The sequence below is a fragment of the Drosophila bipectinata genome, chromosome 2R (assembly GCF_030179905.1).
Source record: "Drosophila bipectinata strain 14024-0381.07 chromosome 2R, DbipHiC1v2, whole genome shotgun sequence".
NCBI lineage: Eukaryota > Metazoa > Arthropoda > Insecta > Diptera > Drosophilidae > Drosophila > Drosophila bipectinata.
The window spans coordinates 11,184,080-11,202,565 of NC_091737.1; the positions used below are offsets into that span (position 1 = coordinate 11,184,080).

At 43.2% G+C, this 18,486-nt stretch overlaps 1 protein-coding gene across 1 annotated transcript; it reads right to left on the reverse strand.

Annotated features, from left to right (window-relative positions):
* Positions 1 to 1,791: 1,791 nt before the first annotated feature.
* LOC108133241 (uncharacterized) lies at positions 1,792 to 17,697 on the reverse strand. The gene is made up of 2 exons (XM_017253089.3): positions 16,898 to 17,697; positions 1,792 to 3,327 (listed from the first exon to the last, which is right to left on the reverse strand). Exons 1-2 carry the CDS (start codon positions 17,294 to 17,296, stop codon positions 2,761 to 2,763), a joined length of 966 nt encoding a protein of 321 aa, XP_017108578.2. The 5' UTR covers positions 17,297 to 17,697; the 3' UTR covers positions 1,792 to 2,760.
* Between the last annotated feature and the right edge of the window lie 789 nt (positions 17,698 to 18,486).

Genomic DNA, 18,486 nt, shown 5'->3' on the forward strand with positions numbered 1-18,486 from the left:
AGTTCCAGCCAAGTGTCCACTCGTCCTTGGCTGAGCAAACGAAACAAAGCAGAAGGAGCTTGTGATAAAAGTTAATGGCTTGGCGCACTCCAGGGGTTAGAATCCGGCTTTGATTCCTTGGCAAATTGTCAGAAGGACCTTCTGGTGAAGAGCACCTGCCTCCATCACAGGTAAAATGATTGAATATAAATGCGAGACCCATTTTAATTTGAATTCCCAATGAAAACAATGACCGATTTCTGCTTTCTTTCTTTATTTGTAATGTTTTTTGATTTTTGCAGTAATTTTTGCATTTCAATTACGATTTATCACCCATAGGGGTATCTATTTTCATTAAACACTGTTTTTTTAACCATCAGATTCAGAATGCATTTGCTTTGATTTTAGTTCGGCTCTATGATTTATGCAGCAGCATTAACATCAACATTTTTGATTTAAATTTATACTTTCATTTGCATTTCCATCTGATTTGATTTTGAAATTTCCATGTTTTTTTTTATTTTTTTTATTTTCATGCTTTTTTCTGCTACCAATTTATCTTAGTTCTCTTTTAGACTAATTATGCTTGTTTACATCGCTTATTTCGATAGAAGCTTAATATTAATTAATTGCCAATGCTCACGTAGCATGGGGATTTTCTTGTTGACTGCCTTTTTCTTTAAAAAATGTTTAAATAGAAATTTCCTCGAGTGGACTACAAAAAAGCTCATTGCGTGTTGTTTTTTGTATATATTTTTTATTCAGCTTGAAGCTGTTGTGTGTCTGTTTGTTTGTTTATTTAAGCATAGGCGCAGAAATATTTGCTACACGTACACAGAGAGAAACATTTATACAATTCAGGGATACGACATCGATTTTGCATGTGTGTGTAAGTGTGAATAGTTCAGATGTTTCTAAAAAATAATTTTTTTTATTTACTTTCTCTAATCAAAATGGACACAAATATTTGCACAGACATAATAGCTCAATAAATATTTATATTATTTTGTTTATTTTCTGTGCTGTTCTTGTTGTTCTTGTTGTTGTTGTTGATTCTGGCAGGTACCTGATACTTAAATATCAATTAGTTTAGGATTAAACTGGCAGGGAAGAGTGTCTGAAGCAAATAATATGGTACTTAGGATTCGAGAGGTTAACTGCCATATTCGCTTGCGTGTAAAAGCGCCTAAAAGCGAGCTACGCGAACTACGCGACAGCAAAAATGTTATTTTGTAAATGTATCCGCAATACATTTATATATAAATACATCGATACGCAAAAATGTTCAGCCTACTACACAAATATATAATATATGTATAATATATATATTATTCTAGAGTGTAAATATTGAATTTTTAAACTATTTCCTAGCTTACGTTTCGAGTTACTTGCTTTGACTTAGCTTTGGTTTTCTTTACCTTTTGGTTTCATTTTCGCATTATTTTTTGTTTTTAACACTTAGGGTTTTTTTGCAATTGGAGCTTTGGCCTTGCCAATTTTGACTTTTGGCCATTTTTGGCGCCGAAAGTCTCCAATTATTGGACGAATTGTTGATATACGTTGCGTATCATGCTCAAAGTGAGTGAGAATGAAAGGGACAGACAGTGGGGTGGGTGGTGGGGCAGGGACTGCCGGACAGATAGAGAGAGGAAGAGTAGAGGGAGAAAGAGCTACACAGATTAATTGGCTTATTTTCTTAGATTAGCCTAAAGTTGGCAGGCAAACTCAGCTATGGACTAGTCAGCCAAAGGACCTTTGACACTAAGCTTTACAGTTTTTTGTTAAATATTATAGTTTTAAAGTTTCAATATTGAAGTTAATTTTAAAATTTAATAATTTCCGAAAATATAATTAATTGCTTAGTGAAAGTACCCTTTTGCCGAAGGCTGTTGACTTGTTTGCCTGCACGAGTTGCGCTTATATTTTAAAGCTTAAAGGCAATAGGTTCCGCAAACATGGCCATTAAAGTACATATTTGTAGTAGAAAAGAGAGCCAACTCACATACATACACCCACACACACACACTCATACACCCACACACATATACAGCCTTTTAGTGCACTTACAATCACATGCTTCGAGAAGCACAAGTTTCAATTTGTTGCACTTTTTTGAAGCATTAAGTAGCTGCCCAAGCTTAAGTGTGCGAGTGTGTGAGTGGGCTTGTAAATGCCAGTATGTGTGTGTGTGTGGGGTGTATGAGATGTGTGTGTGTTTGTGTGTGTGAGTTGGCAAAGCGGTTTACTTGCATTTAGCATTTAACAGTTACTAGTTTTTTTTCTCCTTTCGGTTGTTACTCTTATTTTTTTGCTGTTTGTTAGTTTTTTTTTTTATTTAGTTACACAACACTGAAAGCACACGTAAAGTTTTTATTTCTTTTTTTTATTTTTGTTTTTTATTCCTCTCGAACGTTTAGTTAAAATTACAATTTACGCACTAAACATGCATGGAAATTTGTTAGAAACTGGGCGGGGGTCTAATACTTCAAAAATTAATCCTTTAGTTTTCTAAGGTTTTTATGTTACATTTCCTATTTTTGTTTTTAGATTTTGATTTTATCGAGAGATTGCACGAGAACGTTCTACTTAATTTCTAAAAACTTAAGATTCTGTAGATCTAACAGGTTATGGGATGTCTTTTCGAGTGTATTTCGGGGGATTTGAGATAAATCATCAAAGGATATATTTAAAATCCCGTTTTGAAAATTAATTTAAAAACCATAACCTGTTTATTAAATCATACTTTTGGATCACAATTACCAATTTCTTATAAGGGGAGCCCTAGTTGTTGCTTAGGTTGGACGGCGAGGGCGGCCACTGGCGCTTGATGACGGCAAAGTGAGTCATCTGGAAGGTGTTTGTCACCTGGCAGCGACGCTCCACGAATCCCGTCAGGCAGTAGCCCATGTTGTAGTCCTCCATCGAGATGTTGGATGTCAGATACAGCTTGAACTCGTCGTTCCCCGCGGGCGGTGACTTGTCGGAGGTCCCTCTCTGTGTTGCAGCTCCTCCGGTTGCCGCCGCTGTTGCAGCTCTGGCATTTGTTGCTGTTGCCGCAGGTGTTGCTGGCAGGGATGGAGTGGCAGCCACTGTGCCGGAACCTCCTGCACCACAGCCGCTGCTGCGGCCCTCGCCACAGCCTCCTCCTGGCGTTGTCCTGCGAAAGTGACCGGCAATCAGGAGCGAGCCTTGCTGCTCGAGCGGCAGCATTCGGGCCTTGGTGGCACGTCGCTGGGTCCCGGAGCACTCGACGATGCGACACCGATTCGGCTGCCACCAGCAGGGCGTGATGGTCCAGTAGCTGGAGGAGGCGGTCCGCGCCCATCCCTCCTCGGGATACAGCAGTATCTGAAGGAAAAGATGAGAGATAGAGATTTCAAATTGGTTTTCTGTGTCGCACTTTAATTGAAAATCGTAATTAAAATCGTGCAGATGATTTGGCCATGATTCCGATTTGGAATTCGGCCATCGCTTCTGCTCCTTAATCAAGTCCGGTGCAGTGTTTATCATTAAGTGGCCAATTATTGTTGAACACGCTTAATATGCTTAAATTAAATTGGCATAAAATTAACATGAAACTGCTTTTGACGTTTTTATTTGCACAGGAAGCTCTGCCTAAAAGGGATAATTTTCATTTCGCCATGCAATTAAATCGCTTTTTGAAACTCTTAAACAGATTCCTCTGTTAATTTGGATTTATTTTATTTTTAATATGGAAACTGATATTTTTCGCAACCACTCGGTGACCGCAACAGCAGCGGTTGCAGTTGCATTTGGCCATAAATGAAATTCGTTAGTTAGTTTATCATTTGCCGAAATACGATTCTTTCATTTGGCCAATTTTTTGTGCGGTTTCTGCGGTCATCGCACGCCCCTATCCTTTATAATTAATACATTTCCCAGTTGCTAAATGCCAGACATGTCAAATATTTGCGCACAACGAGGCGTATGCTTAATAATCACCCTGCTCTCATCAAGAGAGGGGAGAGGGGAGAGCACTGGGGCAGGACACCGTGCGCTAATCAAACATTGAACTTGGCTTTAAGGGAGAATCACGGGGCAAACTTCGAAAAGAAAACTCCTGCAAAAACGGAAATGATGCGGCGGTCCCAGCAGGAGGCAAACAAAAGGGATGGGGTGGCAAGTGGCAAGTGGCACGGGGCAAGTGGAAAAGCAAATCTGGAGCCGAAGCTTCGGTGTGGAAAAATGGAAGGGCAAAAGCCAGCGGCCAATGGCCACCGCAGGACCATAACCAGAACCAGAAGCCAGGACCTGATGCTTTTGAAATTGAAGTGGCTGCAGCAGCTGCCCAGCCACAAGGAGCAGAACGCCACCCGGGGGGATCCCAGTTTTCCAGTTTCTCACCAGTTTTTCAGCAGCCAGCGAAGTCCTTTGTTCTCGCCCGACTTTAAAGCGAATTTTCGTACAAGCTCCAGGTAAATTGTTTAAAATTAATGCCCCACAGAAGCGCTTAAAAATGCATCCATTTACGGTTTATTTACGCTCCACACCCCACGTCTATGGAGAACAATGGAAATCGCGGTTCGCTGTTCGAATGGAGGTGAAAAGCCTGGTGATACGGCACATTAAGCTGGAAATGGAAATCGTCCTTAACATTAATGGGTATTGAACGATTATCAGTAGCCCATAAAAATGCATTTTACTTTTAAATGGATCAACCAAAAGGGCGTTAAAGCAAACAGTTACCAAAATGTATGCATATTTTTAGGGAAAGGAATTACCGAAATCTTTTGGGGGACTCCTTTCAAGGATAGGATTAAAATTGTCCAAGATATAGGTATCGGAGTGGGTCAAAAATGGGAATTCCGGAAATCCGGGATTTTACAATCAGAGACAATCAGGATAAAAGTAAAAAATATCGATCGAAAATGTTGTTCCCAGGGTTTGATGCAGATTAATAAAGAATTGAACTACGAATCTTTAAAGGTATTCCTTTCAAGGACCGGATAAAAATTGTCCAAGATATGGCTATCAGATTGGGTCAAAAATGGGAATTCCGGAAAACCCGGATTTTACAAGGAGACCATCAGGAAAAAAGTGAAAAATATTGATCGAAAATGTTGTTTCCAGGTTTTGATGCAGATTAATAGAGAATTGAACTACGAATCTTTAAAGGTATTCCTTTCAAATATCGGATAAAAATTGTCCAAGATATGGGTATCAGATGGGGTCATATATGGGAATTTTGAAAATCCCGGATTTACAAGGGGACCATCAGGAAAAAAGTGAAAAATATCGATTGAAAATTTAGCTTCCAGGTTTCGATGCAGATTAATAGAGAATTGAACTACGAATCTTTAAGGATCGGATAAAAATTGCCCAAGATATGGGTATCAGATTGGGTCATATATGGAAATTCCGGAAAACCCGGATTTTACAAGGGTCCCCTTCAAAAAAGGAAAAAAGTGAAAAATATCGATCGAAAATTTTGTTTCCAGGTTTTGATGCAGATTAATAGAGAATTAAACTACGAATCTTTAAAGGTATTCCTTTCAAGAGTAGGATGAAATAGGATCGAGATCACAATATCAAAGGAGCTATATATAAAAAATAAATCGGAAGGGAGCCTTTCTTGTTGATTAATTTTGCCAGAAAACACTACTCCAATTAAACAGCAATTTTTAGGAAACAAATACTAGATTGGCAGTAATTGGAGAACAAAAATCAAATGTTGTTCGTCAGCGCGGGGCACGGTTGTTGTTTCGCCATCAATCGGCGGTTGCTGCCACGCCCGGGTCCTCTGGGCGAAACCAGCGCACGTGCTGTATATTTGTCAACTTGCCCCACATGACACGGGATGGAGCTGCGCTCGAATTGCACGCTCGTGTTCGGAAATTATAAAAACAGGAAAAATTGGAACGAACGACTGCAGTTTCAGTCTCAGTGGCAGTCTTTGCAAAATTCCCGATTGGCTTTCTAATCAGCTGCCAAAATAAGCTTAGTGAAGACAGGTCGTTCCGTATCCCAGATGGCTTGGCATTTGGGAGGAATTGGTTTTTTCGGTGGACGATAGGGTGGTGGGGTGTTGCGGAAAGGGGGGCCTCGATTGCGACCCCGATTGCCATTGCATTATTCAAAGATGCCAAAAGTGCGCACTGCAAAATTGAAAATGCAACGGCAGCCACCAATGCACGCAACAAATCGCTTGCCACTATCAAGGGTCATAAAATCCTTCACTGCCATCCGCGACCTCTCCTCTCCCTTGTCCTTGCTGAGTACACATATTGGATGTGGGGGTTTATTCAGGACTTCAGGATAGTGCTGCTCTTCAAGTAGCAGTATTGACGAGTCTGTGACTTTAAAAACTGTGATTTTTAAGTATTTTTTTTTGAAGAAGTATTTAGAAATAATGATATATTTTTTTTAGATAATATTTAATTTAATTTATTTTTAGTTCGGTCCTGAAAAAGAAAGTATCCTTTATTTCCACACCGAGTCTTTAAAACAAACTTCTTTTAAAAAGCTTTTAAAAGAACTTTAAACTTATATATTTAAATCTTGAAAAAAGAACCTGAATTTCTGATATATTTTCAAGTAACCATATATGTACCTCATCACTAACATACTCATCAACCCACGCACACCCACACACCCACTCATATAATGAAAGACCCCTCACGTACGCGCTGGAAAATCACTTCCGCTTTTGAGCTGCAACGTTGGCAATTTCGCAGCCAGGGGCGAGGAGATAAATGGGAACCGGGAAGGGGGTGTGTGTGTTAAAGGGGACAGGAGCCAGGACAGTGGCAGTGCCAGCACCAACGGGCATCAGGTGGCGAATGCCGAATGGCAAAATCGAAAACGTGGCCAAGACTGGGTCGCCACGTCGATTCCTTAAGGCGTCCATAATCGATTTCTGCGACTGCGACTGGGAATGGGAATGGGAAATGGGAGAGGGTCTGGGACTGCGATTGCCTTGGCATCTTCCGTGGAATTGTTTGTTGACTTTGGGTTTTTTATTGCGTGACATTTTATTGCCACCACAAAAAGCCAAGAGTCTCAACTGCGACCCCATTCAAAGTTAGCTCGGTTCTTGGCTGGGTTGGGCTGCCAAGTTCGATTCGGTAAATAAAATGGCAAATACGCGCTAAAGGGCGACACCTCTATTGTCAGCAATTGGCAACTTTGTCTATTAATTTGCTTAATGAGTTCAGTGACAAATATTGAACGGCTGCAACTTAACAAATAGCTGCCAACTTTCCCAGGGCCCCCCGAGTCCTGGAAAACTTTTCTCATTTCGTTTGCCCGTTTGCCTGGCTCGACATTAATTAATTAAGTGCTGCCGCAGACATTTCAACACTTTTCCAAGTCAGTCAGTCAGTGTTACAGACAGTCTCTCAGTCAGCCAGTCATTCAGTCAGTCAGTACCCTCAGTCTGTCACTTTGTCGGTCTGGCATCGACTCAAGCATTACTTAGGCAAATTGCCGTTGTGTTCGTGTATATCTTTGGGCACTTCAACTTAATTACCCGCCCTCATAAGCATACTGCTTGGAGGATGTGAAGCCTGGAGCTGATGGGGTACGCCACTTGTGCCACCAAATCCAGCATAAGCTCGAAAATCAAAGCTTCAACACGATTGTCTAAGCACTTGAGGAGCAACCAATCTGACTGGGTTTTCCACCCAAACACCCCCATTCAACTCATTCATTTGGGCCTTCACTTCTGAGAGGCCAACACCCTTGGAGGATTTTTTATAAGCACTTCCTGTCAATGAGGAATTGTGATAAATTAAAGGAACTGAAGGAATTATACAAGTTGACTTCTCTAACTCATCAGATTCTTTCTCCAGAAATCTGATAGAAAATCAATATAGAAAACCTATCTATAAAAAATAGTAATTAAATTATTTATAAAAACCTGATCTCTTCAGGCTATAGAAACTCCCTCTTTCATGAAGGAAAGCTTTTGTTTCATCCGTTTTTTTTTTTTGGAAAATTGGCTTTGAGAAAACTTCCCATTGAGTTCTTTGCGGAGAAAACATTCCATCCGAGTCCAAGGGTATGGGGAAAATTGAAGTTTCCTTCGATTCATTTCGTTGCTATTCCAGGGAGAGCGTAAATGAGTTTTTTGGCTGAATTGTAAAACTTATCCGCTGGCTTCGGCTTTGTTTTCAATTGCCAGTGCCAATTGTGTCAGTTGTTTTATGTTTGTGTTTCGTTATTCGCCTCACGCGCTTCACTATCCCAATCCGCATCCTTTTGTCCCCGAACCCAATTCCAATCCCAATCCCCGATCCAGTCCGTGGCTATTCAGTTTTGATCCTGGAGCGGGCTGGTGAGGAGCGGCTGGTTGGTGAAAACTTTTAATAAGTTGCTCATTAGCACAGAAAATGAGGCCATCGCAGCGGCAGGCAGACAAAATAATTTACACGCCAACATCCGTTGCAATTAAACTGCAAAAGGGAGAACTTAAATTTCCGGGTTAGGCGGCATCGCTTCTGGGTATGTCTTGGCCCCGTTTTCTTGGCCAAGTTTATGGCTGTGCAAATGTAGATGTCAACGGATGGGCCTCCATGTCGGAGTCCTCCATGGCCTCCGCAAGCGAAACTTTTCTTTCGTTCAACTTTCGCTGCGAGTATTTTCTAAATTTAATGAGTTGTATTACGAGGCAACTTAAAGAGAAGAACCTGCCACCTACTCTTAGCCGCAACTTGGTGTAAACTTGGTGTGTTGGGCAAAGTTTTGTCCGCCCCTTCGGCGGGAACTCCTTGCGGCGTCGCCTGTAATGCACAAATTAAAGTTCTTTGCCAAACTACACGAGGCAGTGGCGGCTAAAAGTTTCGTCCTCGCTGCTGGTTGACATGTTGAGTCGCACAAGGATATGCGTAGCTACTGGCTGCTAGCTACAAATTTGATATGTTAGACAAGTCCCGGGCTGCCTGGGACATGGAAATGCGGCTCGCTCACACACACTCCTCACAGCAATCCTTGCAATCCCCACAATCCTGCACCATGGGCGCTGCGATAAATGCCGGCAAACTTTGGCGGAAGGAAGCGGAAGAAGGAAATATCGGTATTGCCAGAGTTGCCAAGCTAATGCAAGCGGAAATATAGATATTGCCTTCAGTTCAAGCATGTAAATGCCGTCGTTTATTAGGGGATTACCCTGGGAGTAACTCCTTCAAGATATTAAAAGTTGGCAGAGTTATTTAACCAACAAGGTTAAGAGTTAAATAATAGTCTTTGAAATACATACCATCTGCCACCAGAATATCTTTCAATTTAATATTGCCATATTACCGTAATCCCTATAATTTCTTGAAGAACCAGCAAGAGCATTATGGTAATTGCACATCATCGCCCAGTAAAAATCCATTAAATTTAATTTTCATAAATTTTCCGTTGGCAAATTTCCTGCCAGCAGGATTTCATTCGAGTCCCCGCCGTAGCACACACACTGTCAGTTCCCAGGATGGGCTTCGCCGGTGTAAAAGATTAAGCACATTTATGTGACAAGTGCGACATCAGCAACGATGGAAGGAGGAGCGCCGCAAGGACAGACAGGAATGCTGAGCCAGGATAAGGAGAACGACAGGAAGACGGGCCACGCATGTGCCACAATTTTAAAGTTGGCACGCTAATGAAATTTGAGCTGCCGCTTACAGCTTACCGCTTGCCATGGCAATTGCAACATGCAGCATGCACGTTGCAAAGACCAAAAATGGTGATTGCTGTTGGAAGCTAGAAAGTTATCGGCTATGATCCGAACTTAAAGGAACTTTGTTTTTGGAATACAAAGCAGACGGGTCTCATTAGGGACTGGCTTAGCCAGCCAGTGCCTCCAGTCACGCTTCAATACACCAAGTGGGCCTAAAGGCGAGTCCTGAAAAGTTTGCCACTTGCCACTTGCCACAGCAAGTCACCGAACAGAATAGCTCATCAATAACCCATTTGTGCGATACTCAATAGACGACGAGGAGGCGAGAGGTCAGGACACGACCTTACCCACTGGGGAATCGGAAACAGCTTTGAGCCCGATATCCTTGTGGATACACAAAACGTTGAGCCCAGTTTTATTCACTTTGCCATTCATACTCGGGCCAACATAAATCAGGTCGAAGGGAAATGCGAAAGCCAATCCCCCCTGAGCACATAAATCTTCTACATCTGCGCTTTTCATTGCCAATCAACGAATCGGCGTGGAAACGCTTCCCTCGCTTATTTTTAATGAGGCGGCTGCCTGTTGAGGAGAAACTTTTCTCCTCCACGTCGAATACGAGTCCCAATACGAATCCCCATCGTCATCGTCTTAAAGCGAGCGGGAAATGTTCACGAATTTCGAACTGCGTGGAGCGTCGGGGGCATGCAACATGTTGAGCGTGTAATGTATGGCAGTGTCTAACAGACGAAATGAAATGAAAATTTAATAAAATAAAAGTATACGACTTGAGCCTCCGCCCCCAAGGCCCCTCTCAGCAGCCCCCGAGCTCCTCCAGGACTAAAGACGTTTGCCTTAAATGAAGATGTATGCCAGCCGGGCGTATGAGTAATATGCGCAAATATGCGCATAAAATAAAGCAACTTGTAGCAATTTCCCTTGCTCTCGGGTGGGTCCTTTTCATTCAGATTCCCAGATCCTCTCCTTTCTCCCAAATGCCACCCCCTCTGGCGCCTTGAGGCCGAGCCTGAATGCCTTTCCTTTTCCATTGCCTTTGCTGTTGCCACTTTGGCGTCTTCTGGCTTCTTGTGTTTAATTTAGGCAGCCATAAACGTAATGCGGAGCTTCAAGTACTTGGAAGCAAATGCGAGACTCTGAAGCAAACCGAATTTATATGGCGGCACATAAAAACCCCTACCCGTGTCCCCTACTCCACCCGAATCCATCCGAATTCCTAGCCTAGCCTCTTTTTCATTTCCACAGCCTGCCTAACATAAAATAGAATTTTATTCGAGCCTGGTTTAAAGACCCAAGATATTGTCTTTCGAGCTCCAGACATTAACCCATTACACGGCAAGAATTTTGGTTTAAGAGATGATAAAAGCATTTAATTAAATTAAAGGAAGAAGTGCCCTATAATAATACTGTGCAGTCTGCGAAAGTTGACATAAAAGTTTGATTGGAAATATTTCACAATCATGCCAGTTCTCAAGTGCAAACAATTTCCAATCACAAAACTTAAAAGCCCCTATCATTGTTTGCCGCATAAGCCTATATAGCACTCCCATTGTATTCGACCCAGTTGTCCCATTGTGCCGGGAGATGTGAGTGCTCGACATCAAAGGCATCGTCGTGCCATCGTCGTGGTCCTGTGGGCCTCCGCCAGAATGTCCTTGACTGGCACTCGCATTCTGTTTGGCTGCCAGCACGTTAGCATATCACCGATGCCATCCATCAAATATTGCGCGTCCCACGCGAGCCTTTCGCGTGCTTTGAACGACGACTCTAAGGATCCGGGTGTAGAACTGAGCCTTGCCATCAGAATTTTGGGATGGGGGGTGTAACTCCCTCTCCGTCCCTTCCACTCCATTTTGTCGGGACTGTATCAAGACATTTAAAAGCAGCCGATACTTTGGTGGGGGCACCAACTCTTAACTTATTTTGTTGTCTACTTCATTGAATTAGCCTATGTATACGAGAATTAGTATATGTATACGAGAGGGCTGAGATAATAAATTGAATTAAATTGATGTGCAGGGAAATGGTGCGGACTTTCGTGCCAAGGGAGAAATTCATTTAATTTTCGCCCCAAATATCTTTTTAATTCTTCTATTTTTGCATACAGCAGGAGGTGTTGCTCTGGGCTAGTACAGTCTTCTATTGGAATATAGGGAGCCAAAGTATGGTTGACAGCATGTGTGGCACAAGGATATTGTTTTTTCTTGTGGGGCTAATCAGGCGGCAGCTGTGAGCCAAAAAGTTCATGCCAAAAATACATGGATGAGGATGTCGTGTGAGCAACAATTGTTTCTGGCTTCACATGATAGAATATTTATTTAATACGAACTCTAATACCTTCTCACTTAAGTGCCTTAAACTCCCCGGAGTGCCAGTTAAGCCAGGCCACATTTATCTTCCCATCTGACATTCAACTTAAGGTGAGATGGGCCCTGAGCTAAAGCATACTTTTCAGGGCCAGACAGATGGGCTAAATAGATGCAACAATAATTAACTGCATCAAGCCAGGCCCAAGACCTGGACCAGCTGGGCCTGGAGAGGAGGGGAAAAGTGAGGAAAAAGTGGAAAAGGTCGGGTCTGAGCCAGCCACACTCTCCTGCCTTTTAGCCAGCAGCTTAACTTGGCATTAACGCAATTTGTCACAGCAGAGCAGACACCAGAGAGCCGACAGCTTAGCCAGCTACCAAAAGTTTGCCCAAAAAAAAAGAAAATAGGCAACAAAAACGTATTCCTGTTTATGCAGATAAAGAAAAAGGTAACTGCAGGCCTCGTATAAATATACATACATTTCTTTTTTTGGTTACAGAACTGTAGGTAGAAAGGTAGAAAACATTGAGCTGACAGGTGAAGTGAAATTGCGGGGGCTGCATTTCTTTACCGAGAATTTTCCACCTCAACCTTGGTTTATCCATATACCTTTTTATTCGAAAGCCACAACTTTGAATGCGTGCTATGGAAATGAAAAATTCCCCACAAAACATTGACAGCTCGAGAAGAAAACTTGCGTACGCATTTTCCACTTGAATTTCCAGTGGTCTAGGGCACTGAGATTTAAACAAGAACTGTCAGACGAGAGAGCTTTTTGGTTACAGGACCTACAGTACTATTGTACTACAGAATGGTCTAGGATATAATAAATAAAGAAATATAGGATAACCATGGAAAACCACTTGAAACCTCGCTTTAAACTCTCGTTTTAATCTGCCTCTTGTGGCACATAAATCTTTGTGCCCATGTTGCAGTCGCCGCAATTAGAAAACCTGCCACTCAGTTGCTCATTGATAGCTTTAAGCTGCCACCGCCACTTGCCTCGGCCGTCTGCCGCCCACCACCACTAACCACTTGCCACAAAAGAGCCGGGCGACTACTCAGCAAAATCGCGCATACGACCCGTGGGCAGCTGCATCAGCTCGAATGGCAGCAAATCGCCTTAGCAGCTTGTGGGGAAAACCCTAATAAACCAGCAAGAAAGTGCACAGTTAAGCCTTCTGCTGCCACGCCCATGCCGCCCCAGCCAGTAGGCGTTGACTTCAACTTTGACCAGAGCCATTTAAATCTCTGGCTGGGAAGGAATATAAATTTAAGAATGCCCCGCTTACTTATCTAAGTCTATGACTTTGGGTTAGGCATTCCGATGAGTCAGAGCATTGGGATCTGAAACTGATGAGGAAGAATGGAATTGGGGGCTGCTGTGGGGGGTGGGCGGATTGGGGTTTTGGACCATGGCTGCTGTGCTTTTTATGCCCGCCATTTTGCTGCTGTCTTTTGGCCGCCTCTTCTTGCTACAAATCATGATAATAAATTCCAATTTTATTTAGTCAGTGAGGCGGCAAAGCACCCTTGTCATCGTCATCGCCATCGCCGAGGGTCGGGAATCTGGCAACCGCTTCATCTTCAGCCTCCACCGAATAAAAAAATAAAGGGTCCTTGCCCCTTGTCCCCTTGCCCCACCCCCCTCGGAATGCCCCTCTTTTCTCACAACTACTTGGATTAACGGTTCATTTTTATGACTTTTTATTTTATATACATTCCGGTTTTCCGGCATTTCCGACTTTTCCGCCTTTACCGTCGCCGCCGCCGCCGAAGCCAGTTAAATAAATACACTCCGGAATTGACTTGGCCTGCTTAACATTTGGCCAGACATAATCTGGTGCCTGATTATAATGAATAGTTCCCGGGCCAGGCCGAAATCGGCAAACAGCAAAAAGGCAAAGCCAGACAGCCAGACACCAGTCGGCCAGCTCATCAGTCAGTCAGTGCAGTTTGTTGCCTGAAGTGGACCACAAAGCCTCTCGTTATTCCGCATCCTGCCCTGTCCTGCCAAAATCCCCGACCCTTTGGAAACTAGCAGAGAGCTACTGCTGTTGCAACATCAGCGGCGGCCAAAACACATTAGCCGTGTGCTAAAAATGTCACACAACAGGGCCGGCTATACGCACACATCTTTCATTCAGAGGGTTGATTCAGGACTTTTAGGAAGGATTTTAGAGGTATCCTAAAAGGATACTCTCTAAATACACAAATTTTAGTAAACAAATTTTCTTAAATATTTTCCTGAAAACTTAAAGATTTTGGAGCACCCCTCGCTGCTAGTGACTGACCAAGCTGAGGACTGCATTTTTTCCTGCTGTTGTTGTCCAAGCTGAGCTGGCAGGACATGTGGCAGTTGCCAGTTTGCTGCGCTTACCCTCCCCTGCGCCTGTGCCACCCCTTCCTCAACCCTGGTTCTCCCTTTGGCTGCGGCTCTTCATTGCCTGTTGGCAATTACAACGTTGCAATGTTGATGGCATTTTCTTCCTTTTTTATGCATACACACACTCACACTCACACATGTACCAGTAACGAAGCTCACAGACAGCCAGCAGCTTACAGGACATTCGGAAAAATGGATAAGCAGTGACCAGAGGCTGTGCGGGGTGCAGGGATCAGTGGCTAGTCACTTCCGCCTTGCCTGAAGAGGTCGTTCATTTTTGCAAAATACTCTTTCTGGTTGCCTGAGTTTTCTCAGCCGTTGATTGCATTTGCCTTTGTGATGGAAAGGAACTAATTATGGCTCAAAGGGCTCAGATTAGTTAATAAAAATGTAAGGGGGAACCGTAACTAATAAGTTTAAAATTTCACAGAAAGGGTGAGCCTTCAAAGTGTATAAATTTCATCTGATAGTGCATATGATACTGCTAGCCAATCCCTGATTTCCTACCACCTTCCCCCAAAGACAAACTTTTAATGTAAATATATCTTACAGCATTATCGCATTTGGTAAAGAGGGTAAACTTCACTTTTTCCACCAGACCAGAGTCCTGGACTCTCATTGCAACATTATCCGTAAAAATAAATTCATCTGGGGGTTGATTTCCTGCTTTTTTTGTGGGTGGTTGCAAGTGGATACAATTTATTTTGTTTCGCACTCACACACATCCCCTCCTCTCTGGGGCAAACAAAGTGGTTTTTGTTTTTTAAACTAAGCCATAGCTATAGCTATAGCTTCATTATAATAAAATCGATGAGGGGTATCAGGTCGGGCCAGGGGGTTGGGATGGAAACTACCCTTTGAGTGTGAACCAGGGGGTTAATGAGATTGATAATCAAAGGAACTGACTCTCTGGTTTAACTCGGTCTCAAAAGAGGTTGATTCAATGACCGAGGTAAAGCTTTTTGAATTGAATTTTAGCAGGACAGGACGCAAAACCGGGGGAACACGACATCTTCATTGGTCCTGCAGCAGTTAGTTCATGCAAGAGGCGACCCGTTGTCAACGGATTGGTGTTAATGTCCTTTGGCATTGTTGCAGGAGCAGGAGCAGTAGCTGGTGTCCTGGACTTGGGCCACAAGTCGACTGTGTGCAAAATAGACTGAAATTGATGATGTCACTTGATAGGGCGAATGGGTTTTTCATTTTTCACTTCTCACATGCACTCCTCCGGCACATCCTGCTCCTCTTCGTCCTGTTCACGTTGTTTAACAAATTCATCCTGTTGCTTGCGCTCCAGTGCGTGATGGCCAGCAGATTGCATTGTCTGCCCAAGATTGGCAGTTTCTGTGTGTTGTCCGAAATGGGCATTTGATTTGCACACTCACTCGCACTCCAAATATTCACAGTTTTTGGCAATAGAAATGGGGAACAAGGCTTGCTGTGCATCGACCTGTTTGATTGGCTTTTCTTTTTGGCACGTTTTTAATTAGTGAGTGCGAGTCAGAGGCAGAGGGGCAAAGGAGTACAGGGGTGAGGATGGAATGTTGTCCTTTTTGGCGCATTATACAAACGAAATATTTCATAAGCGCATTGCGCTTCGGCCACAATGCCAAATGATTTATATGCAAAGTGCCATAAGCATACAAATGAGTGTGTGTGTTTTTATGTTCCTGTGCCTCTGAGTGTGAGTGTGTGTGTGGCGGCCTCTATTTTCCTTCCCCCCAAAACAATTTCCCAATTTCCCCATGTTACCTAGGCCAAACAAACCGGTAGCAATCGAGCGAACTTCACTCCACAGCTTTGGCTACAAATTTTCCAAAATTTATAACAAAGGCTCAGGCACACTAACTCACATTCATGTATATATATGCATGCATAATTGTGTGTGTTTGTGTGAGGTCCTTGGTATCCCCAGGGTATTGGCTACCTTACGGTTGAGTGGCTCACGGCTCATGGCTCCCAGGCTCATGGCACTTTGGCGCCCCAACCTTGGCTTTAGCATCAGCTCCTGCTCCTACTTCTGCTCCTGGGATCCTTTCTTCAAAATGGATGACAATGTATCCAGGAGACTGTAAAATTTATGCACTTTTAGGATTGTTTGCAATGCGCTCGAAAGGGGAATTGTTCCATTATGCGATAAGCATTGGGATTCTCTAAAGGTGTCTTCAATATAGCAAAGAAACTGAATCACATATATCTATAGTCTGATTGAAAAATTAATTTTTAACCCAGTTAGTTGTAAAGGGAATTTATGATTGGCTTGTAATTATTTTAAATATAAACTGTAAATGTAATTAAATATTATAGCCACTAGATAGTAATCCTAATTCAAGCTGAAAGGTGATTAAAAATACAATAATGACTAAATTGCATCTAAGCCGGGGATTTTAAATATTTAATTATGGAAAAAAGCAGCTGGCAAAATCAATTTAATCCTTGACAATCCTGATTATCCCCAACTCCCCACCACCTACCCACTAAATGCCCAAAGCCTGATAGCCGCGACTAGGATTTCAGTCTCCTTTTCGCGAAATCAGCATTTCTGTTGTGCTCCCCTCCCACCTGGCTTGATTTATATCCTTGCTCACCTTGTTGGAATTGCCATTGAATTTCAATAGCTTCTTGCAGGACTTGCCGCGGCTCTCAAAGTAGATTTCCTGCGGCGTGCGTCGCCGTCGCTGTCCGGAACATGCCGTGGTGGTGCCACCTTTGCGTTGCAGTTGCAGCTGGGAGAAGGGATCGCTGCTGTTGTACTCGCTACCCGCCACCGATTGCGTGGCTTTGTGACGGCTAACACAAAAGAGGCGACTCAAGATGCCACAACAGCCGCTCGGCGGCGCCGCCGAGGAAGTTGCCTCACTTCCGGTTGTTGCCGTGGCTGCTGTTGCTGTTGCTGTTGCCGTGGATGCATTGTTGTTGGAACAGCGGGCGGATATGGTCATTAGGTTGCCATGGCGGCCTGGCGGGCGATTAACGTCCATTTCCATGTTGGCTAGCAGCAAATTGGTTGCCTACCCGTCCTCGGCGTCGTCCTTTGTGGGATTTTATCAATTTTGCAGAGTTTGTTTACTATTTTTGATTGCGGTTTTGTGTCAACTTTCGCCCGCCGCAGGCTCTTCCTGTTTGTTTATTTGCTCGCCTGTTTGTGTTGTCCTTTCCCCCTTATTTTTTTTGTTGCTCAATGTCTCAGTTTACTGTTGTCCTTGCTGGGTTTTTTTTTTGGGTTGGTGGTGTTAGAGTCTCACCGAAAACTTGGCGCCCTCCCGCACACACACACACACTCAGTAACTACGCACTCAGACTGGAGGTGGGAAATTTTGAAACATTTTTAAGAAAATTCGCAGCGCGACGAAGTTCACAGGACGAGGGCAAAAGGATAACTGATAAAAGTCACAGCTTCAGATTCGTGTAGCTTCCTGTGGCAGGGTTGCCAGACTGCCAACCGAAAGCGACGGAGCGACCAGCAGAGCCGGAGAGCGCCAGTGCCGAGCGGAAGAGAGAGTGCGCAGACCGACTCAAAGGACCCCCACATGAATCACCTTGTGTGCATGAATGAAGTAAAGTTATTACGGTTTCCTGCTTGTTTCTGTTGTTGTCCTTACTCGTATTTCTTTTTTTTTTTTTTTAATGCTCCGTATAGTTCCGTAGTTCTTGCTGTTTACGTTTCCCAGGGTCAAAGTTGTACAGCCTTTCGCTTTATGTTTGTAATTGTTTGAGCGGCAACCGAGCGACGCCTCCCTGTTAGAAGGGCGCAAAATTTTTGGCTTCTCCGTGGGGGCACCAAAAAAGGGTATCAAGCCGGGTTTTTAACTGGCTTTTACGAGGGGTAATTAATGGGGCGCTTATCAAGTGGGAATGCCCATAAAAAGTTATATGAAATGTTAATAGTTCTTAATCGAATTAGTTTAATTCTGGCATTGATTTAAAAGACTTTTACATACAATATTTCTTATTATTGTTTTACTTGCTCTGTCTGAAATTTAATTACATAATTTTGTATCAACTTTTGACCTTTTTTGACCTTTGTGCTGCGTAAATTTATTTTCCAGCATACCCTGAGTAACAATTAGTTGTAACTAAAGCCCCAAAAACAATTTCATTTTGGCCAACATGAATGAGATGAAAGAAGAGCCATCCTCCCATCCGGCCATCCTGCCATCCTGCATGTATGTGTGTG

Bases quoted from the DNA above. Each gene is read 5' to 3' on its own strand.
- LOC108133241 (XM_017253089.3), bottom strand. From the start codon at position 17,296: ATGGAAATGGACGTTAATCGCCCGCCAGGCCGCCATGGCAACCTAATG. The intron at 3,328-16,897 runs GTGAGCAAGGAT...CTTTTCCTTCAG, and splicing joins TCAATGGCAATTCCAACAAG to ATACTGCTGTATCCCGAGGA.